This window comes from Phaeoacremonium minimum, assembly GCF_000392275.1.
Source record: "Phaeoacremonium minimum UCRPA7 unplaced genomic scaffold PA7_03_scaffold_299, whole genome shotgun sequence".
In the NCBI taxonomy this organism is placed as follows: Eukaryota; Fungi; Ascomycota; class Sordariomycetes; order Togniniales; family Togniniaceae; genus Phaeoacremonium; species Phaeoacremonium minimum.
Window position 1 is genome coordinate 93,260 of NW_006921204.1, and position 23,459 is coordinate 116,718.

General features: G+C 53.5%; 2 protein-coding genes across 2 annotated transcripts; one reads left to right on the top strand and one right to left on the bottom strand.

Moving 5' to 3' along the window:
* Window positions 1-1,566: 1,566 nt before the first annotated feature.
* Window positions 1,567-4,515, top strand: UCRPA7_3950 (putative fungal specific transcription factor domain-containing protein; the record flags this gene model as incomplete). Its single annotated transcript, XM_007916518.1, has 4 exons — window positions 1,567-2,287; window positions 2,741-2,964; window positions 3,017-4,354; window positions 4,414-4,515. The coding sequence occupies 4 exons, from the start codon at window positions 1,567-1,569 to the stop codon at window positions 4,513-4,515; spliced, it is 2,385 nt and encodes a 794-aa protein (XP_007914709.1).
* Window positions 4,516-5,296: 781 nt separating this feature from the next.
* UCRPA7_3951 (putative involucrin repeat protein) lies at window positions 5,297-22,484 on the bottom strand (the record flags this gene model as incomplete). The annotated part of the gene is made up of 4 exons (XM_007916495.1): window positions 5,297-6,802; window positions 6,872-7,381; window positions 7,508-22,202; window positions 22,264-22,484. The coding sequence occupies 4 exons, from the start codon at window positions 22,482-22,484 to the stop codon at window positions 5,297-5,299; spliced, it is 16,932 nt and encodes a 5,643-aa protein (XP_007914686.1).
* Window positions 22,485-23,459: the final 975 nt, after the last annotated feature.

Below are 23,459 nucleotides of genomic sequence, written 5' to 3' on the forward strand. Positions count from 1 at the left end.
AAGCTTCTTGTTTGCGTGCCTTATGTCATTATCAAATTGCACAGGACAAGTGTTATCTGCTTCAAAGCTGCCGCATTCCCGCTTTGAACGGGTGGACCACTGAAATTGACGACTTTCAAGGAACATTGAGGGGAACCACTGCAGGAGGGGAAAGGCTCGGCCAGCCACCGACATATCAAAAGCCTCATGCCCGGCCCGACTCCTGGCAATGGCCGGCCCTCTTTCTCCTCAATGATCAAGTCAGCAGTCCAAGACGATGTGCACTCGAGTTGCCCGAAGACGAACAGCCGATGCGAGCCCTAGCAGCCACACCAACTCCACATGTGTCGTCGAATAGAGCGGGACATCTGCCTTCCGTCTCCAAGAAACCCTTGCGGGCTCTATCACTCTATCAGCATCTAAACCTCTTGAACACAGCTAGTTTCGTCATCTACTCATCCATCAACCTGGAAGAAGGAGCTAGTGGCCCGCATTCGCCAGCCCATGTGTGTGATGACACTCGAGCACTTGAACGGCATATCGGATGCAACAACTACTACTATCTGCATCGCACCACCTTAGTGGGTTTAGCATGACATGCCAGAGGCTCTCGAACGTCGTGGCACTGTTCCGAGCGGTCACTAAGCAGTTAAGGTTTCTGGTTGACAACGGCGGGCTGCCACTATCGCAGTAGTATTGGGGCTAGGCGAATCCTAGGCCGTTTTATCTTATTTGCCTGCCCAACTCGAAGCAAAGACTTGTGTGCGTCTTTGCTTGACCCCCCAATCCTGCCGCTTGCTCCCTCACCTGTGCTGTCTTATCCTATCAAATCACCTACTTGCATTCTCTTCACTGTTCCGGACGGCACTCCGGCTTAGACCGGTGGGTTCGTCTTGCGTTGAATCTTGGAAAAGGCTCCATTTCTCAAGCCCTCTTGATCACCCCCGCATGCATAGCTCTCAACGGTGCAATTGGGCCAATGGCGAAGGCTGAAGCTGCATAAAGGAGATTCAGGGCTGTCTGGAGGCTTGCCATCTTGCCCTCTTATAAGTCGTCCGGGGGTCACAGTCCATTTTCTCTGTGCCTCTCCCACCCCCCCTCCTTTCACCGCAACGGCCCTTGCTCAAGTATCGTCTCCCCACAAAATTTCCTTTACGTCCGTAGCAGCATCGTCCGTCACGGCCGTACCTGCGCTGCCGAACAAACCAACCCGGACGGGCTTTGCCTCTCTACCTATCTGTCCAATCGCCCGCCGCCTGTGGCAAGGAAGACGATCCTCCATTCTGACAGATCGGACTCTAAACGTCCCAAGGGACGCAAGTCTGCGTTGTCTAGGAGGGGATCGCCGCACGGCAGTCAATAACACAGGCTATAGCGGACGAGTCCCAAGCTCCCCAGAGCTCCCTCAAGCGGCCCCCGGCCGTACGGTTCGACCGTTGATCTACGCATCCTGTACCAAGAGCCCGGGCTAACGCCTCAATTGGCGATCCGCGCTCTCGGGGCGCTGGGTCCTGTCTTGTCCTCTTTCGTCACTCGGTTGGCAGACCGACACACCCACCCTCCCCACCAGTCTCGCGATAACAACCAATGGCCAGCAATGACCCGTCCCTAGCTCACCGCCAGGGAGCAGCTTCATCCAGATCGCTGGGTCAGCATGGTGCCTCGCCGCAGACAGGCAGGGCTGGTGGCGCTGGGTCCGGTGCTGGCGGTAGCGTCGGCTTCACAGGTGGTATTGGTGGAGGAGCAGGACTAGGAGCGCCGGCAGGAGGAGACTCGTCGAGTTTGAGCCCTCCCGGAGGGACAGGCCAGCAGCATCAGCAGCAGGAGCAAGGTGGTCCACCCGGGCCTGGGGGCTCAAAGCCCATTCGCCGCCGTATGCGCATGATCACATCGTGCCTCGAGTGTCGGCGACGGAAGCTGAAATGCAATAAATCCCAGCCGTGTACCAACTGCCTGAAGTTCTCTCGGGACTGTTTGTATCTGGGCCCCAAGCTCGATGAGGCGAGCCAGTTGCGCCTCACTGAGATCAAGGAGAAAGCCGGCGCTTTGGAACGGCAACTGGAGCGTGACGTCGCCAAGACTGGCACCAAGGGCTTCTATCAACAGCGGTTCTTAGTCGATGACGTCGAGGAAGAGTACGACGAGGAACGTGACCTGGAGATTACTCCCATGGTTGCATTGGACCTGACTTATGAGGACGACGCCGACGGCACAGACGATATCATCGATCTTGGCATCCAAGTGGGTAAGATGCGCATTACAGAACGTATTGGTGGTTTGAATAGACCCCGAATCTCAGAAGAGGTGTGTATGCATGCGTCGCTTAGTACTTCATCTTTTAGCACAGCCGCCTACCATTGCAATACGATATTAATTGTGTGTTAGATCCAAGCAGGATTATCCGGTGGTGGCCCCCCCAGACCACCGGGAATGCCCCCCGGAATGCCTCCCGGGATGCCGGGCATGGGTGGGCCGCCGGGGTTCCCACCTGGCGGGCCTCCTCCCGGAATGCTACCAGGGGATGGTTCCGGGTCAGACGGCTCAATACCAGATTACCTGCGTCCAGGCGCGTCGTACATCCCCCCAACTAGTGGCTTCTTTTTTGGGCAAGTAGTCCAGTCCCCATCACTCCTTACATTTCTGCCTACCCGGGCGGCAGGAGATCGTCTGCTCCAACAGTACTTTGGTGCTGTGCATCCTATCGCGCGATGTGTCCACCGACCATCGTTTGAAGTGCAATATACGACTTTTTGGGATGAAGTCAACCAGGGCTACGAACCTCGGGCATCAATTCAAGCGATTGTGTTCGCCGCGTGGTTCAGTGCGGCTGTTTCAATGGAGGAGTCAGTCATTAATAGAGAGTTTGGCTTCACCAAGATGAATCTCATGGAGAACATGAAGATTGGAACCGAAGCGGCTCTGAGCAAGGCCAATTTCTTGAGGACGACAAGAGTCGAGACAATGCAAGCTTTTGTCATGTATATGGTGAGCTGCTAACCCTGCTCACGATATGTATTCCTCTTGACTGACCATTTAGATACCCTTATGCCGAGCTGAGGTATCTCGAGCTCACTCTGTTCTTGTGGGTGCTGCTGTTCGCATGGCAGAATGTATGGGATTGCATCGTGATGGTGAGGCCTATGGCCTCAATCCCCTAGAGACTCATATACGCCGTCTCATCTGGCACCAACTCTGCTTCCTGGATATCCGCACATGTGAGGCCCAGGGTCCAAAACCGGCTATCAGGAGGGAAGACTATGACACCAAGCTGCCTATCAACTGCGAAGAGGATGAATTGACACATGCGCAATACCCCCCAGAGCCGGCTGAGCACTGGACTTCCACGCTTTTGCCCCTGATGCGCTTCGAGATCAATGAGATGATGCGCATTATCTGGACTGACAGGCGAAAGCTGGAGAACCGTAAGACAACTCTCACAGCAGTCCTGACGAAGATTGAAAACTTCCGCAAGCGAATGTTCGAAAAATATGATCGCTTCCTGGACGACATGGTACCTATCCAGCGATATGCTAAGCTGGTTATGCATCTCCTCATGTATCGACTCCATGCCATGACACTACACCCTTATCACGCGAACACAACCAACCCCATGCCAAGCCGCCTCAACAGTGTGTTGATTATGAGCGGTATCATGATCATCGAAATCGCCATTCAATTAGAGACTAACGCACTCTTCCGTGACTGGGCTTGGTACATCGGTGCATACCAGCAATTCCAGATAGCGTTGCTACTTGCCACGGAGATCTATTACCGTCCCACCAACAAGGAGGCTGACCGTATTTGGGCCTGTCTGGACTATGTGTTCGGTATGGACCGTAATATGCGACCTGAAGAGAAAGGTCGCCGCATCCTGATGGAGATCATGGGCAAAACAGCCGTGTACATGGGTATGCGCAAGATGCGTGCCCCGACTGGCATCAACAAGGCTGTCCCGGAAAAGCAAGCTGTCAAGAATGATTCAACAGGCATGCATCCCCAGTATGCTCCTCCGCAACATCAGCCGCAGCAGCAACCACAACAACAACAGCGGATGGCTGCTCCTCCCGAGTTCAAATCGGAGCCCGGCATGGGGCCGCCTCCTCCCATGCCCCCTATGATGCCAGGTATGCCGCCCGGTATGATGCCTCCCGGCGGTCCTCAGATGCCCGGAGGTATGCCGATGCAGATGCCACCACCCGGTCCGCCTCCAAACATCGTCTTTGCCGGTGTGTCCAACGGTGAGGTACTTTGGAGTATGCCTCAGGGCAATGCCGACAGCCCAGAGAACAGTAGCGATGGTGGCTCTGTCGGTGGCGGCGCTCAGAGGCAAGGTAGCATGGCGATGCCGCCTGGTCCCATAGACGCCATCGATTGGGTATGCCATTTTCTCTCCCTGATCCGATTTAAGTCTGTATACTAATTCTTTCACCATAGAACTCTTACCAAGACGCCATCAACGCACTGTTCCCGCACGACCCAAATACCGGTGACTTTGCTGGATTCGTCGACCCGACCATCGGGATGAAATGGCATTAGGACTGCCAGTCTTTTCCGTTCGGGTCTTGACAAATGAGCAATGCTCTTCGCTCTGTTTTCCCCATTTACGTACTACCAACACACACACACATACTGTCTCTATCCTCTTGACCGCTCTTCTCTATTTCTTATTTTACTTCTCGCTCTTCACGATTATACGGGCAATGAAAAAAAACGTATGAGTTCACGACTTCGTGGTATGGTGGAATCAATATACATTAACCCCCAAATCGTCGGAGCAATTCGGCGTAGAACCTGCGTTTTTAGACGGATATGGTGCGGCACAAGTCCACACAACGTTTTAGGAGGTAGACCAAGGCAGCTTTGATGCCTGTCTGCGGAACTCGGATACTTGGTGGCGTTAGGGATCTAACGACGGCGGCATGGTTTACGATCTATCACTTTAAACTGGTCACAGGCGAGCAGGTCGTGGCAAATAGGTTTAGATAGATCTAGAAATCAACAGGACATTCATTCAGTCATCATACTTCTACATGGATTGATCCACAGATAACATGAGAAACAAGACATAAGAAGTTTCATACAACAGTAAAAATATGTTTCCACACAAACAAACTAGAAGGGGGATTTGAGAAAGAGAATTAAATAAGGGAACCGAGCCCGTCAAACACCCCAGGATATCATGCATGCAATGAACCATATCTCTCTCGTCATTATCAGGAAGAGCCTCCGTCCCGTGTTCCTCATAGCTCCCCTGCCGTTGCATGCGAACTTTTGGACCAACACACATGAATGAAATCTAAACCATCCCGGAAACCCTTTAGATCCCTCCCTCCAAGTATTCTGCCTCTGGCTGCGCCATGCTCACATTGCTCCTGTTGGGAGCTGTGGACGGGCTGCCTCCGCGCAACAGGCTGACGCCGCCGGCGTCCGAGGACGGCGTGACCATCCGGATCGACCGCCTGCTGCTGCTGGGCTTGGCAACGAGGACCTGTGCCGGCGACACTACGATCTCGTCGTCGCCAACACCGTTGTCGTCGCCCTTCTTGACGACAAGTGGAAACAGCACGACCCGCACGACGGAGCCGTGGGACTCGAGCTCCTCATTACTGACATTATCCCCCGAGCGCTCATTCATGAGCGACGCATTGAAGTGCACGGTCTCAGTCAGGTCGCCGTTCGCATCATATTCTGGTTGCAGAGGCGGCAGCATCATGTACTCTGCACGCTGGGTGCGCATTTCGATTGCGAGATCTACAGCTTCGCGCATGACGCGACGGAGCTGTGTCTGGATCTGGTCCTCCAGGTTGGAAGGTGGAGGCAGTATTACCGACAGAGTCTGGAAGATAGCTTGTACCACTGCCTCTGTGTCTTGTTCGCGCTGATCTTTAAAAGCATCACGCCTGGAGAGGAGGGTGAGAGTCACGGCTCGCCACTGGCGGACCGCTTGTGGAGGTCCGACTTCCAGAAGAAGTTTTTCCAAAGACTTCAACTTTTGTCTTTGTTCGCGGTCCATGCCGAAGAGGTAACGGGTAAAGACGAACTCCCATACCATGGTCATGGTCATAGACATGAAGATGTCGCGGCGCTTGACCCGGTCATTGAGGTAGTGATCGACATCAGAGCCATCGAGGACCGCATTATCAAGTCGATCGATGATCTTTTCGTCGTTTATCTCACTTGTCAAGCGACAGGCGCGCATGTCGGAGAACTTGGAGAAGCGCAGAACCCATTGCTGGACATGTGAACATAGTTGTTGACAACGATGGTCGAAGTGGTCAACGTCCCTTATGTCGAGGAATTCGGTGTCGACTGGATTTTGTGTCAGGATCTGGCGCTGCATCTCGCGGATCTGTTCTTTCGTTGACTCGAGCTCCGCGCGGAGCTTCTCGATTTCGGCATCCTTCTCTTGCAGTGTCTGGGAATAGCTGCCGTGGGCGCCTCGCGCTTGTGCGAGCTCGCGGGCAGCATCGGCATGCTCCGTCTCGAGTTGTCGGTATCTGTCATTGTGCTGTATAGCAATGGTGGCATTTGCACTGCTAAGCCCTTCGTTGACTTCGGTCAGCCGTTCGACTTCTTTGCGGAGGAAATCGATTGATTGTTTGAGGGTATCAATCTCAGTATCACGTTCGGCCAATACGCTGGCAGCACGGTTACCGAGGTGGTGTTCTGCTTGTGCACGAGCTTCGCTGAGAAGGCGGTTTTCTGCTATTAATTGCTCGACCTTGGATTCGAGCTCGAGAACCTGCATGCTCTGGCGTCGGCGCATGCTGTGAGGTCTGGTCGGTGAGCGCGGGGAGCCGATGCGGCCCTCGCCGAAGCCATCCTGTTAGGAGGAGAATGTCAGAATTTGCAGAAGACGAAATGATTGACAGAAGAAAGATCCGAAACTTACATAGACGTCGGTCATGTCCTTGGTGCGGACACGACCTTCGTTGGCGATGGGTGTGTTGTTTTGCGCGGCGCGGGTGAGGTCGGGCGCTTCCCCGGCTGCTGGGGTTGGGGTTTTGGAGGCGGACAGAGCTGAACGAGCAAGGTCGGTCTCGCTGCGTTGGCTGAGAGATCGCAAGTCGCCGCTAACTCGCTTGTCCACTCGCCTAAGAGGCGGGGTGGCTGAGTGCCGGATGATGCCTGGACTATCAGGCCGCAAGTTGAGCGGCTCTGGTGTCCGCATACGCGAGATGCTGGTATTGGATGCTGATCGCCGGGCGAAACTGTGAGGCTGGGGAGATGCTCGCTGGCTGGTGCTGGTATTATCGGAAACGCTTCTTTGTCCTGCGGCAGCGACAGCAGCGCCCGCTGCAAGCGCCGCGCCGCCTGAAACCGCTGGGCTGAGCTCGGGATACTTTGGTTTGGATCGTGGCTGCTTGTCAGTATCCGCCTTTCGCGGTTCTGGTGTCTGGGGCTGTTCCGGAGGTTCACGAAGTACAGGCGTGCCCGCGCGGAACTGTCGACGGGATTCGCTCTCGCCCAAGGGGGTTTTCTTTGGCTTCTTCTCCTCGGATCTAGGGGTGTCATGATGATGACTTACATCTGCGCTTGACCGAGATAGCTTTGTAGGTTCTGGGCTAAAGCCTCGCATGACTTGTCTCGGCGAAGAATCGGGGAAGTCGCGCAGATGGACACCGCTATCGCGAATCTGTCCGTCCTCGTGGTAGCTGCGTTGTCGAGGAATCGGAGACTCGGCCATGAAGCCGCTGTCTCTGTTTACATCCGGCGTAGCGAGGAGTCGTCGGGGTTGTTCTCGAATAACAGAATCATGTCTCTCAGCTTCGACTTCTTCGGCAGGGTCTTCTTGTACGGGCGGTAATCCTCTTGAGAGGGAGCGGCTGAAGTCGATGGTAGGTGTGGAGACCGCGAACGATACGTCGTCTTCTGGTTCGATGGATCTCAACACGGGCTCCTCAATCATCACCGACTCAGGCTGGTGAGGCGGTGGGCTTGGGGAGCGGGGTGTTGGTAATGTACGAACCTCCTTTTCTTCGTGCTTGTCCAAATCCATTGCCACGCCTCCTGGAAGAGAGTCTGTCGAGACACATTCATCGTGAATGTCACCCCTCACATTTCGTGCGGGCGAGATCGATCTATCAACGATCATAGCACCCTCATTTACACCACGGCCGAGCACAGGACTCTCTGCAATTTCAGAGTCATCCAAAATATCTCTTGCCTTCGTCGTAACCTCCTGGTGTGCTTCTCTTTCCTCAGACTCTGCAGGAACGTCCCAGAAAGTGGCCGTATCTGCATCCATCCTCGAACCCTCCATTGGCTTGCGATCAGCCCCTTCCCATAGCGAGGGGTCATCAAACATGTCATCCTCCTGCGGCGTACGCTTATCCACATACTTTGACTTGCTCTTTTTCTTACCCTTAGCCTTCTTACTACCCCCGAATTTTTGGGCCAGTAAAGCTACACCCCCGGTAAGTGCCCCAGCAGCAGCAACAGCACCAGCCTTTGAACTGTCGTCAGCAGGCGATGGTGCTCGTGGGCTGTCCGCTTTCTTCAGGTCGTGCTCATGTTCCAAATATAATGCAGCTATCTCGCGAGCTGATGTTGCTTCCTGGTTGTGGGTTGTTTCGTGGTCTAGAGACGATGATACCCGTTCGGACGCGGTCAGACTTGCCTCCTCGGTTTCTGTCTTCACGCGTTCGGCCTCTCTTTCGATTTTGCGGCTTGGAGATGTCTCGTGTCCCTTCTCCAAGAACTCAGCAGCTATCTCACGGGAGGACAGACCAGACTCATGGACGGGGGCTGTGTCGTTTGGCGGCAATGGCCTTGACTGCTCTGGTAAAGCTATATTGTCGGCCTCTCTCGTCTTGACCCTCTTGTCGGGCCCTGAGGCGTCAAATGGCGGCTCATGTGAGATGCTGCTACGATGCTGAGCTGGGGTCAAATCCACATCGCCCACTTTCAATGCTTCAGGGCTGCCTGTCTGAGTGATAACGTCTGGGGACTGGAATCTTGGGGTGTCCCGAGCCTCTGTTGACGGGGTATCGCTTGTCATGGTCAACAACTTCGGCGCATAGCCCTCGCTTTCATTAAAAATTGACGAGTGGCGGGGAATCAGTCCTAGTCCAACCAGAGGTCGTTCCGGGACAGCGGCGCCAATTCCTTTATCAGGAGAAGCACCCAATTCCCGAGCTACGACAGGATGAATCTCCACGCGCTCGAAAGGTGGCTCAGCAGGTGGGATATCTTTCTCCTCTGCGGCACGGGGTTTGAAGTAATCATCGTTATCCCAGATGTCCGGGGAAGCTGTAGTAGTGATTGCGTCCTGATCCATGAACTTAGACGTAACAGCCTCCTCAGTAGGTTGTATCATAACAGCCTCTGACACTGATTGCTCTGCAGACTCGTTTGACGGATCAGAAGCTTCCGTTTGCTCTGCGACTATGGCAGAGCTCTTGCGACGTTTCTTATCTTTCTTGGACTTCTTCGGAATGTCGGCAAAGACGTCTACAGGCTCCACGGTATTGTCACTTTGCTCGATGAATTCAACGCCAGGATCAGCTCGAGGCATATCAGTGTCGAAGGGAGCCGGTGTTGCGTTGTCTGTTGCTTCCTGAACTGTAGGCGTTTGGGCGCCAGATGGTTCTTTGGAATCGGCTTGTTTTGAGCCCTTTCGTTTCTTGTCCTTCTTTGACGTTTTGCGAGAAATACTGAAGCCGAAGTCCTGAGCCTCAGCCTCCTTTGGAGCACTGATTCCTGGCTCAACTTGCTCAGCAATTACCTCGGACTTCGGGTCCCGCTGTTCAGGTGGAGAACTGTCTATTGTAAGTTCGCCGCTTTCTTGAGTTAGGTTGTCATCAACGGGAGCACCGCTGGGCAAAGCTTCGGGCACGTCGCTCGACTCTTGCTCCGGTTCGTCCCAAGAAAGAGTTTGTTTCTTTGCCTTCTTCTTATCTTTCTTTGGCGGTTTTCGCGTCACTACCGGCCAGTCTTCGGTGGCGGGCCCCTCTTGAGCTTCGGAGGCCGAGGTCATATCCTGAGAGCTCGTGGGCAAGTCTTTCGAGGTGTCATGCTGTACAGATCTCGTCGTTTCAGTGAAATCCTTGTCGATGGGAATAGACTCGGCCTCGGCCTTAAGCCCGGTCGAGGCTTGCACTGATTCTTCAATTGGAATGTCTTCAGATTCCCACGAAGTCTCGGCTAGTTTCTTTGTCTTTTTCTTGTCTTTCTTAGACATTTTACGAGTGATTGGCGCGAAGTCCTCAACCCCGGGCTCTTTGGACACTGACTCCTCAAAGGTTTGAAGTGTGTCTTGCGAAATATCAGCTGCTTGACCCTCTAAGGCAATAGGTTGTGTTCCCGCAACATGAACGTCTGTAGACGAGATTTCATCCACAGCCGCCGGCTCCGTTTCGTCCAAGAATTGGGCAAGTTTTTGGGCCTTTTTCTTTTCCTTCTTGGACATTTTCCGGGTAAGGGTCGGCTGGGAATCCTGTTCTGTTTCTGAAACCATTTCCTTGACTGTATTATTTGCCTCGCTTGTCTCTGCTTCGAGGGGGCCCACAGCGTCAGGCTGCTTCTCCTCAATCAGCTGTTCTTCAGCGACCAAGTTATCATGGCCGGCCGCAGTGCCTTGATTGTCAAAATTCTCCGGAATAACTGGTTCCGGTTCATCCCAGGACTGCTGGGCAAGCTTCTGGGCCTTTTTCTTGTCCTTCTTGGATTTCTTGCGAGTGAGCCCCGAGAAATCCTCGGCATCCTGTGCCTCTGCCATCTCTGGTTCTGGCGTGGCTACATGCACTTGTTGCTCCGAAGATACATCCTTGTTCTCGACGTTTGACTGCTCCTGTACTTGGCATTGTGGTGACACCTCGTCCTGAACGACAGGCTCTTTTTGGTCTTCAATCTGCGGTGATTCTATTTCATCCCAGGATTGCTGAGCAAGCTTCTTTGCCTTCTTCTTGTCTTTCTTGGACGCTTTTCTTGTGATGGGAAATAAGTCCTCTTCGACTTCCTTCGAGCTGGTAGGTACTGTGTCAGCCTCAATATCGATGGATAGTTGATTTTCCGGAGTTTCAGGGGCAATCTCTGCTGCTTCCTGGGTCTTGGATGATGGCTCTTCTGTCTCTTGAGTAGCAATAGCTTCGACATTCTCCAAGGATGTGACGGACGACGGCTCTGGGTCAAAAGGATTGAAGGACGACTTCTTAGCCTTCTTGTCTTTCTTGGACATCTTTCTAGTGGTAGGGAAGAAGTCATCCTCTGTATCCTTAGAACTGGTATCTGCTGTTGCTTCCTGGCTTTCGGGAGCATGTAGAGCTGTAGGGCCGTCTTTCTTGACGTCTTGGCCTTCAGATGATGGCGCTTGGGTGTCTGAAGTGACTATAGCCTCGGGCTCCTCAGTCGTGGAGTTCGGGACTGCATCGGAGTCAAAGGCACTCGGAGACATCTTCTTCGCCTTCTTCTTGTCTTTCTTGGACTTTTTACCCGGCAGGGGCTCAAAGTAACCCTCCTCGGCGACGGCCCTGACATCTTTGACCTCCTCGTCAGCCATTGGTGTGGGCTCCTCTTGACCAAGGCTTAGTTGGCGTGAGTCTTCGAATGGTGTCTCAAAGGGCGTTTCGGGCAAAGATGACGGCTGAGACTCAAAGTCCTGCACTTGGCTGGCTCGTTTCTTTTTCTTGTCCCTCTTGGATTTCTTGGTAGTGAAGAATTCAGAAACTCCCTCAGGTTCTTGCCCTTCAGCCTTTAAAGGCGTTACGTCCGTTGATTCTGATTCCTCGGTCATGACAGGGACAAATTCGCTAGGCGTGACAAAGGGCTCTTCAATATTTGAAGGGCTTGCTAGATCCTTTGACAAGTCATCATCATGGGCTGTCTGAGGTTCTGAAGGCTCCTTAGCCTCGTTGCTGGGCTTCGGCTCGTCAGAGATGACGCTTGCAGGTACTGGAACAGCAGTCTTCAGCGTGAGATCCTCGGTGACAGGTGGGAAATCGCTCTGCTCGTGTTGAAGGTGCTCGACCGTAGAGGGCCTGAGTTCATGCTGTTCCGGTAGGGATCCACCCGCAACAATTGTGGTATCTGCAAGATCGTCCACTTTCGCCTCCAACTCAGGCAAAGGTATTGGCCGCTCTGGTATCGTGCCACCGGCAACAATCAAAGTGTCATCCCCATCGTCTACCTTACTCTCTAGCTCTGATTTCGATAGAGAATCGGTCGAAGTTGAAGGAGGCTCAATGTCTTCTGGTTTCAAGTCATCCAGTTGGATTGTCTTGTCTTCGACAAGCTCCGCAGGAATTGTGATGTCCTCAATGGCTCTGGAGGCTTCAGGCAACTCGTCCACAGCAGGCGTTTGGCTTCCGCTCTCAGTCTCTGGCTCGGCCCAGGAGACCGAGGCACGCTTCTTTTTCTTATCCTTTTTGGACTTCTTTAGGGTAGAGAAGCTTGCCCAATCATCATCTTTGGCTTGCTCGGCAATGGTTGTGGATGGCTCTTCCCGCGACTGAGTTAGAGATGCGACACTCTCGTCAGCCTTACTGGTCTCAGCAGGCGAGTCCTCGGAAGCGCCAACGTCAAGAGACAGAGACTTCTTTTTCTTGTCTTTCTTCGACTTCTTCGTAACAAAGAAGTCGGAAGGCTCATCTTCGACGATTGTGTCGGGCTCCGTTGAAAGTTGTTGCGGCTCTTCAGTCAAAATATCCGAGCCGAGGGATATCTGTTCAAGAGACGGCTGCTGAGGACTTGAATTATCAAATGGCACATCAAGCGTCCTCGATTCCTCTGGTAACGGTGTCACCGTGCCAGAAACAGACTCAAAGTCGTCCTGGATTTTGCTCTTGCGTTTCTTCTTGTCCTTCTTGGACGTTTTCATCGTGGGTGCCCAGGAAAACTCATCGTCCACAACCGGATCTTGTTCCGTTGGTTGATCTGATTGAGAAGCCAAGATTGTGGGGGCATTCTCGTCTTGGGTCGGCTCACTGATGTCCTTCGTCTGTGAAGCGGCCTCTTGACTCGCTGTATCTAATTCCTTCGACTCTGCCAAAGCCTGGCTAGGCTCTAGTTGTGTACTAGTGTCTTCTGTGGGCAATGCTGTCTCAGTTGGAGGCTCAAATTCGTCCCAGCTCTTGCCTTTGCCTTTCTTCTTGTCCTTCTTCGATTTCTTAGTCGTCGATGCCCACGAAAAATCGTCATCGACAGGGGCTTCCTGCTGAGAGCCAAGGTCAAGCTCGGGTGTCAAGTTTGATGCGATGTTCTCCTCTTGAGGTTCCAAAGGAACATCCGGTGACGCAACAGGAGCATCATCACCCAACACCGGTTGTGTAACTGGTGTTGTCGCCCCTGAAAGAGAGTCGAAGTCATCCTGAACCTTGCTCTTGCGTTTCTTCTTTTCCTTCTTTGACTTCTTGAGCACAAAGGTTTCAGCAGGCTCCTCTTCAAGTTCCTTTGGCAAGGATTCCGGTTCGAGGTCAGCCGGTCTAGTCGCGTATGAGACCTCTTCGAGCACAGGAGCTGCAACTAGCTCCTTGGCTATATTTTCCCCTGCTGTGGACTCGCCCATTTGATCCTTGCCAGTATCCTGTGATGTTTCCTCGAGCTCATCCTGAGTCTTGCTCTTGCGCTTCTTCTTGTCCTTCTTAGATTTCTTGGTGGTCATGGGGAATTCGTCCTCAGCAATGGCAGTAGATGCTTCGGGATCACGAGGAATCTCTTTAGAGGAACTTTGGATGTTCTCAGCGGCAACAGCCTCAACTGTCGGGGGGGTTTCAAGCACATTGCTTGTTTCAGCTGCTGATTTAGCAGGCTCTTGCTGCAACTCTTCCTCAATCGGAACGTTCTTTAGCTCATGTTCAGGATCAGAAATGGTAAGGGCCGTCTTTGTATCGGTCTCAGGAGTTGCAGGCAAAGCAATTGGCTCTTGGACATCATGGAGAGCCGGGATCTCGCGGGACTCTATTGGAGCCTCAATTGGTTCCGACACTTGCAGAGGCTCTTGCTGGCTCAACTCTGTCGAGATTTCTGGCATGGCCGGTACTGACTCTGTAACAGACACAACGGGAGGCAGTGTAGAGCTCAGTTCATGCTCTAAAGTGTCCTTGGCCACCGCTTGAGTGGCAGTCTGATTGCTCTCAACTTCCGGGAACAGGACATCCTTTCGGACAGGGGAGATCGGTGACAACTCCCTAACCTCCTGCGCGGGTAGGTCCTGCGTAGCCAATCTGGAAGTTCCAAGAGGGCTTTCCTCTCTTGAATCAGCCCATGTTACACTTTGTCGCTTCTTCTTCTTGCTTGATTTCCCCTTTTTCGACGTGAACTGGAAATCATCAAGGCCCTGAGACTCGGTGTCTTGAGCTGCACTGTCTCCAGCAGACTCCTTAGAAATTTGTTCAGATTGCACGGACTCACTCAATGCGGCACTGTCGTCGGCAGCCTGTTGTGAAGTCTCTTGCTTTTGCTTCCCCTTTTTGCCCTTCCGTGGAGTATCCCAGTCAGCTTCCGACTGTTCCTCGTCATTCACGCCGACGTCACTGAAGACAGTAAGTCGACTTGGTTTGAGGTCGTCCCAGTTGAGATTCTCCGTGTCCACCGATGCTGCGCGTGTACTTGGATCATCCGCGCTGTCTGTGACCATGTCATCGCTCCAAGAGAGAGTCCGCGATGCACGGAGCCGTTTCTTCTCCTTCTTGGATTTCTTGCTTGACGGTGACGTGCCTGGTAGTTCCTGGGAGCTTCCTTCAGCAGTGGCCCGAGTAACTTCGGAGTCCAAAGATTCTAAGGTCTCGGGGGCGATGTCTTCGCCCTTCGATTCATCCTCGACATTTTGAGGTACGTCATCTTCCCAAGGAACAAGCTGGACTGAGTCCATTCGCTTTTTACTCTTCTTTAAAGACTTCTTGCTAGCCTTGCTTGGTGTGAAAGTATCTGTCTCAGCTTGATCTGAGGGCCAGATATCCACAGCAGGGTCAGCGATAGGAAGAGACCTGAGGTCATCCGTTACAATCGAAGACGGCTCATCTCGAGCAAGATCGGGGTCGGTAGCAGGCAGACCAGCTTCCTGAATGGTGGGCGACTGAGAGACATCCTGTAAGCTCTGTCTCTTCTTTTTGCCTTTCTTGCCCTTCTTCCTGCTTCCGGTTTCCTGCTCCCAGTCAACAGTGCTTATTGGCTTGTCGTCAGCCACATTACTGGGTTCTTCGATTATTGGTTCCATGCTGCTCTCATCCTCGCCGCTTGGAATGGGCAGGATATCGTCAAACTGAATGTCACGAGGCGTTGGGGACGCAGTTCGTTGCTCGTAGACAGCGCTCTCAGAAGAAATAGGCTGGGGAGGCTGGTGCTCAGCAACCGAGAGTTCAGTGGCTTCAGGCGCTGTAGGCAGCGCATCGGGCAGCAAATCAGTGGTGTCCACAGCGCTTGATGGTGTGTCTCCCAGTGATTTGTCCTCGCTTAAGCCGTCACGGAGCGCCATGTCAGCGCTGGCCCCACTCGGCTCCACCAATACATTGGCGGTTGGTGAAGAGCTCAACTGATCGCTCGAATGGATTGTTTGCACCGGGGCTCTTTGTGACTCGTCCAGCGTATTTGGGACACCTGGCTGCTCCGTGACGTCCTCGCTGTCAATATCGCCAGATTCGCTGTCCTTCTTGTCGCGCTTGCCTCTGCTAAACAAGGACCCGACAGCAGCAAGCGGTGCCGTGATCGGGAGCATGGACAGAGCCGAGGGGAAATAGCCCTTCTTTTCGTCCACTTGAGATCCTTCACTGACAGAAGGTCTATGGACCGTGGGAGCCGAAGGAAAATAGCCCGTCTCGCCAGGCTGAGATCCGGCGGTGGCGGGCGTGGGCACCCAGGCGCCGGGGCCACCAGCAGGGGTGGCTTTGGTGGAGGTTGGTAAGTTTTCTATTTCCGATTCACCGCTCTTCACCGCTTCATGAGATCGGGAGAGCTGGTCCGGACCCAGATCAATGTCCCGGGATGCTTCCCCGGTACCTGAAGTAGACAATGGCACGTCCACAATATCTCTGCTAGGTTCAGAACTAATGCCACGGGCAGGTGCTTGAAAGCCATCGTCCTCAGGCTCCCAAGCTTGAGCTTTCTTCCCCTTCTTCTTTTTCTTATCCTTCTTGCTCAGGGAGAGAGAAAAATCCTCGGTGATGGGAGAAGCCTCACGGATTGTAGCAGACAAGTCGATGTTGTCTTTTGTAGATGGCTGCCCGACTTCCGTAGTGACGAGAGGCACATCTTCGATGTTTGGCTGACTGAGGGGCTCATGTTGACTTGGTTCTTCGAGCTCCCAGGCGCTAAATCTTTTGCCCTTCTTCTTCCCCTTCTTTGAGGCGCTTGACGAACGTTCGAGCAGAGGTGTCTCTCGCAAGTTCTGTTCCTGGGTTGACTCCTGGACATCGCTCGGAAGAGATTCAGCAGCCGGGAGATCATCAATAGCCTGTGGTGCGTCTTGAATTTGAGGGCCATCAAACTCGGGCTCCCATGACTCAAATTGAGATTTCTTCTTTTTCTTGCCTTTCTTGGAAGTCGTAGGAAATGCCCATTCATCCATCGTCGCCTCAGAAGGTGGAGTCTCCTTAATGTTAGCGGTGAATGGTTCGCTCAAGACTTCAGACTTGGCTAAAGCCAACGGCCCGTCTTCCTCAATCAAATTTCTGCGACCCTTCTTGCCCTTTTTGCCTTTCTTGGACGGGACAAAGCTGAATTCCTGAGCTTCAGACTCCGCACCGCCAACGTAGTCAGACGTCTCCGCAGAAGCGAGGTTCTCTGAAGGTAGGTCCAAGTCTTTACCCGCCCGAGAGTCTATCTGCGCAGGCGGATGGTCTCCTGGTGTCGAAGACAAGTCCTTGCTGATTTCGGTGTCTCGTGAGGCTTGAACCGGAGTTGAGGTACCTTGGCTTGTAGCATCGTCGCTGTGTAGCATAGCGGCTGTGACGAGTCCACCAGCTGCAACGCCAAGTGCGGTGCCTAAAGCAAGATCATCATGATTAAACTTTGGCTCAACTACCGCTTTTGGAGATGGTGAAGGTGGCGAAGATCGCTCAATGATGTCGCCTTCAGCAGATCGAGGAGTGGAGCGTAGTAAGTATGAACTGCGATCCTTAGAGACAGGATCAACCGGGGCAGGCGTATGATGACCCTCAGTGATATCATCCCATGGTCGCTCAATTTCGTCATGCATCCGTGGGAGAGTTGGAAGGTCATCGGTAATGGGCTCATGAGGAGTGGGGCTTGGGGATATGGAGCGCTGTATATGTTCTTCTGCGTCCTCAAAGGCATCTTCAGACTCGCTACCGAGATTGTGTTGCTCAAGTGGCTGTTCAAATGGCGGTGCTTGCTCCGCCTTTGGAGTCGAGTCCTGAGATCCCAGTTGATCGTCAGGATGCGTTGCATCGCGGACAGACGTGTCGACGTGCAGAGGAGGCACGTCCCGCTCAGACGGGTTGAGACGGAAGTACTCTACGTCTTCCTGCTTGACCTCGTACTCGGGTCCTGGAGATTCTCTAGACGGCGGTAGCGGCGGTAAGTCTGTAGAGTCAAAGTCATCGTCCGTGACATGAGAACTGGAACGGCCTGCCTGCTCTAGGAGATAGAGAGGCTTAATTTCTCTGCTGCTGTCCCAGGACGTCGGTCGAGATAGTCGCTTCGGAGGTGCACTACCTAGCTCAATTGTAGGAGTGGAAGGCGAAGGCATTGAAGGGATGGGAGAGGAGCGTATGATGCCAGGAGACGATGGCACAGAGCGCTGGCCAATGCGGAATTGGATCGGTATAGCTGTATGACTTGGAGACTTGATAGGCGTCTCATAAGCACTTCGTCTTCTCACATGTGTGTGAAGCTTGTCGCGGAGCAAGGCCCTTTCTTGCTCCGGGGGAGTGTTGGGTCGACTGTCCGGCAATGCAGGAAGGTCTTCCGACTCCCAGTGCGGTGAGCCAGGCTCGCTGGGCGGGAGTGGTAATAGGTCTCCATACTGAGGGTCAATAGCAGGTTTGATGACCCTGTGAACAATCTCAGGATCAAGGATCTCGACTTCCCGGCTTGAGGTCTGCTTTTGCGCGGGTTCGAGATCAATATCAGACGTCTCCTTTTCCGACGGAGCGTCGGTGGCGTTAGAACGAGAGAGGTATGCGGCAACGGCTCCCGCTAAGCCGGCACCCGCGCCAAGAGTGCCGGCATTATCTAAAAAAGACTGCTCCTTCTTACCGTCCTTTGATGACTTGGAGATTTCCTTTTCCTTCTCCTCAGTGCCGTTTGATTTGCCGAATAGGCCAAAGAAGCTGCCACTACTTCGCTTCTCTTCTTTACTGCTCCTCTTCTCAGATTTGCTGCTCTTCCTTCGCGGTTCAGAGCCAGTAGGAGCAGAAACAACGGATCCCAGTTCGTCATCATCTCGGCTAGCCACTGACCTGCTGTCAAAGCGATCATATCTTGCAGCAGGGTCTGAGACTACAGAGCTGACATCACGGTCGATTGGTTTATACGAGTCGCGCTTTCTGTCTCGTCTGTCGGGTGGCTCATCTTCAGGTATATCGTAGCCCTTGGACGAGCTCTCGTAATCCTGTCCACTCTTCCGCCGGCTACTCTTCTTGGACTTGTCCCTCGAACTTCCGGTAGAAGCCTCTGATGGAGCAATAGACTCTGATCGAGATGGTGAGTCGTATGCCGCGGAATCACGCTTAGACTTCTTCTTAGACTTCTTCGGCGTGTCCCATTCCTCGTCCGCATTGGCAGTCTTGTCATCTTGGAGGTCCTTGAAGGCGTCAACCGGTACAGAAATGCGCCGGTCGTCAGTGGGCGTCGCCTCCTCGTCCTCCCAGTTCGAGCTTGACCTCTTCGACTTCTTGGATTTCTTGGACTTCTTCGATGGAGTCTCAGCCCATTCGTCCTCAGCAACATTGCTGGGCTCGATGGGCTCAGGTTCCTGGGTCAAAGCAGGCTCTTCCTCGTCCGCCCATTGCGCAGCTTTCGCAGCCTTGTCTTTCTTTCTCTGCTCTTTCTTACTGAGCTTTACCGGCTCAAAGACAGGCTCAGATTCGGGGATGGCCTTTGGCTCTTCCTCCGGTTCCTCGATTACTTCGATGTCTTTGTAATCGTCACCAGAGCGCCTACGTGATGCCTTCTCCTGCTTTCTTCGCTCCTTCTTGCTGGATTTTGAAGGGATATCAATGTCATCCACCGACATATCTTTGTCTCTAGTAGGAGAATCAGCAGCCTCCCTCGGAATGAAGCCGGGCTCAGATGCAGACTTCGACACCATAGAGCCGTCAGCTCCATGGACTCCAAGGTCGGTCACCGTCTCGGCAAACGGTTGCTTGTACAGAGGATAATCATCATTCGAGCCAGGAGGTGAGTCTCGACGGCGGTACGTAGCATCGTCGATGACAATATTGGGATCAAATCCAGACTGTTGTAGTCCACCGGCCAATCTTGCCGCAAAGTCCAAGTCATCAGCAAAAGCACCCGGCATCTGCGAGCTTCGGGGGCTGGCCGGCTTCGGCCCTGGTGCTGGAGGAATGTCACGCTCTTCCTCATCCAGATTTCTCGGGGTTGTCCCCTTTGGCAGAACAGTACGCTGCTTAGGAGAGCCTTGTTGTTCGGGGTCGACGGGCTTGGGCTTCTCCTTCTCAAGGTCTGATGCCTCCTTCTTTGGCTCATCATCACTGGCGGCGGCTGCTGCACCACCAACACCGACGATAGCTGCCGTAATTATGCCCCAGCCGCTGCTCTTTTTAGCAGGTCTAGGCGACTTGGCTACTTCGACAACCTTAGGCTCCTGCTCGTCCGCTGATCGTTCCCGCGAGTGCTCGGGAGATTCGGGATAATAGCGCTTGGTTTCATTTTTTCCCCAAGAAACAGATTTAGGGGTAGATGGCGAATCATTCTCGATGATCTCGCCTCTTGGGCCAATACTAATATCACGAGCTCGCTTCCTCTCTGGCTCCGGCTCCTTCGAGACAGACTCCTTTTCTGGTTCAGGGCTGACCACAATGTGGGCTTTTCTTTGCTTCTCAGGTGTTGGCGTGGGAACTGGAGTTGGGAGGACGAGGTTTAGCAATGGTCGCTCGCGCTCGGCAGAAGGATCGCGAGATTTGAAGACCACAACTGGTAGATGAGTGTCGTCTGGTGATGTAATAGGAGCCTTGAACTTGGAAAGCTCCTTGGGAACGATGATGTTGTCGATACGGACATCGGCGTTTGGCCCATCGTACTTGCTGGTCTTCTTCTCCTTGTGGTCCATCTCAGGCGGCGTCACAATGCGGATGATGGGTTCCTCCGGTTCATCCTTGTTGTACTTGTCAGTGACGTCTGGAGAATTGCTCCGAGAGCGGATCTTCTCTTCAGCAAGTCTCCGCGCTGTTCGGAGTTCAGCATAGTACCGATCGGCTTCCGCCTGAGCATCCTCCCTCTGCGATGGGTCCTTTGGTGATCTGGGTTCCGGGTCACGACCGCGTTTGTGCTCACGCTGCTCGCGCTCGACAACGGCTACTGCCGCAGCCATGGCTGCAGGGTCGATGGGTGCTGTCGAATGCGAGGTCTCATCGTAGATGTGCTTGGCATCGCGCATCTCCTCCTCGAAAGAGTCTCTTCTACTCATTCTCCCACCGTCAATTGACCTGTCGTCGAACTTTGAGAAGTCTGGTTCACGTTCGACGGTGACGATTGCCGGTGTCAAAGGCCGCATGGGAGTAGAGGAGTAGAGTGGCGTTTGGAAGGCGTCATCATCAACCTGGAACTGGAATGGGTCAATAGGAGCTTTACTTGCGGGGAGGTTCGGGTCTTCAACGCGGCGATAATCCAAGGCAGGCGGCTCGCTAGGCTGACTAACTCTTCTGGCGTCTTGACGCTCTTCTTTGCGACTCTCTCTGTGGTCGTCTTTGCGGTCATCCTTGATGCGCCGTTTGTCACGGTCATGGCCATTAGTCGGCTCATCCCGTTTCTTCTCACGTTCGCGCTCACGCTGCCGGCGTTTCTCACGCTCATACTCAACCTCGACATCAGCGTCTCTCTTGTCGGAACGCTTGTCCGTTTCAGAGCGCTTGTCGGAGCGATCATCCCGTCGATCATCACGGCTGGACCGTTTCTGGTCCCTCTCGTCGATGATTTTGACGTTGCTATCACGCTTTGACCGGCGATGTTCTTTCTCCCGCGCATAGCGCTCTTCACGTTCGCGCAGCTCGGCTTCGCGTCTCGCAATCTCTCGTTCGAGTTCAAGCTCGCGTTGACGACGTTTCTCTTTTTCGCGCTCCCGGTCACGGCGTTCTGGGTCACGATCCGACCGGTCATCACGCTTGTCCTTGCGATCGGACATGATCGCCATACCCGCAGCCACACCTGCAGCTCCTACTGCGGCGGTCTCAGCTAAAGACTTACCATCTGATTGTCGACGAGAAGATTTCGATTCCCGTCGGTCCAGATCCTTGATCCTGTCCTCCTGATACAATCGCTGAGGAACCGGCGCAATAGGTTTTGGAGCTTGAATGGGTACTGGATCGGGCCGAGAGGATGCAACAGAACCATGGGTCACGCCCATTATCCTGGGATCAGACGTTGGCACGGCATACACCGTTTGCATCGGTCTTGCCTCGATTGATGCACTATCGATCGGCGTGATCGGCCCAACGGGTGCGGAATAGCGCTTGTTTGGCATAGGCGGTTGCGGCTGATTTTTATCAAACCCGCAAGGAGTCTGGACATAGCCTCTCAGAGAGTTCACTGGGCCAAACATCTTTGGGTCCACTACGGAGCTCTTCCGGTCAGGTGGCCGAATCTCCTCGGGCGGCTTCTGAAAGGGGACCTGTGATGGCTTGCTTGTCTTGCTCGGCTTATTCGCAATCAGTGACAAGGCCGAGGCAGACGCGCCGTAAGCCAGGCCAGAGTCCACATCATCACTATATTCATCTTCTGAAGCAGACTCCCACTCGCTGTCGTCCGGGGAGGATTCGCCGTGGGGTCTTGAGGGACCAATACCACGACTCACCGAGTCGCCAGTATTTTGCCGCCTGAATTTATCGAAGCCAGTGACGGTAGCCTCAAACGAGGTGGGCTTACGTCTGCCCATCGCAGCCAGGTCTTGGGCATTTTGATCTCTGGCGATCTGGGCCAACTTCCGGCCGATTTCCATGATTTCCTCATCGGTCTTTTCGCGTTTCGGCTGCGCACGCCGTCCATCGGTGTAAGCCGGTCCATGGATCGTTTCCTGCGGGCTGAGTGCACCGCGACTCTTAGATTTCTTAATGAAGCCGGTACCGTAAGCTAGGTCGGAGTTAACGCTCCTGTAGTCTTTGTCAGTCCAGCTCTGTCGCGTAAACAATCCAACACAAGACATCTACGCACGAGGATGAGGAGTTTCCAAATCCAAATATTCTCCGCTTCTTCTTGCGTCGGTAATGGTGTTTGTGTTCGGAGGGAGTCGAGAAGAAGCTCTTGAGTATTCCTCCATATCGTTTGTTTTTGGGGTATCGCCTGGAGATGTCCAGGTATGAGGAACTCGAGGACGACAAGTCTGAGCTGGAGTACTTGCGCGATCTAGCTGCAATAGAGGGATCGTGTCGCATTGTTGTCGGCTCGGGCTGGTATGCATTTGGGTCCGGCAGAGACATTCCAGAGACAACGGCCTCTGCCGCGAGCTGCTCCCGAGAATCACGCCGAGCCTTACGCCTGCGCCGGGAGCTTTCTGGGCTCCGGCGACGGCGATGATCGCTCATCATCTTGACAGCTATTCGAGCGTGCTGCTGTCGCTAGCATCGGGGGTTGTGCTCCTCAGTGATACGGGTGTTTGGAGGTGATCGTGAGGTGCTTTGGGCTCGAAATCGCATTAATTGATCTGTGTTATTGTTTATTGCTGGGGTAAATTAGTCGCTTGTCAGCCGCAGCAGACGACGCTTACCTTACCGTAACTTGGGGCGGTCTGGCAACGCAACGACGCTCGCTCCGCTCCGCACCGACCGCAACTTAAAAAAAAAAAAGTGGCGAGGGGTGGCTGGTCCCTCACACTTCACTTCACTTGTCTCTCTCCGCGCCTAACTTTTTCTCCCGCCTTTTGATGCGCTGGCTAGCATCATTTCTACCAGCTTTCCCCACGTGTGATTCGCTGTCAGTCAGGGTGGTCACCTTACATGGCCGTCGACGCATGTCTCAGTATCAAATGCTAACGATTGGCCGACTGATGAAAAGATATCGCGCCGATCTATCCAGACACTGCGCCGGCTTCGTGCTTCTTGTGTCAATCCAGGCTTCCAGCTTCCAGCTCAACTTGGCTCGCTTGGTCAATAAATCTCCAGCGTCTATCCGCAACGCCCGGGAGCATCCGTAGGGCTAACAACACTAGTTTCAGCGATGCCAGACACATAGATCTACATGACTCAGAACTTGTGTAGCGGGTGAAGTGTCTGGTTGCAGTGAGGTATTGCCTGTCCAGTCGAGCTATGACACCTTGCGCTCCCCCCGCATGAGCAATTCAATTCGTTATTTTCTATCAGGACGTTATCTCTATACTTAAGCAGATTTATAGCCATTTGGATGAGGCTTTG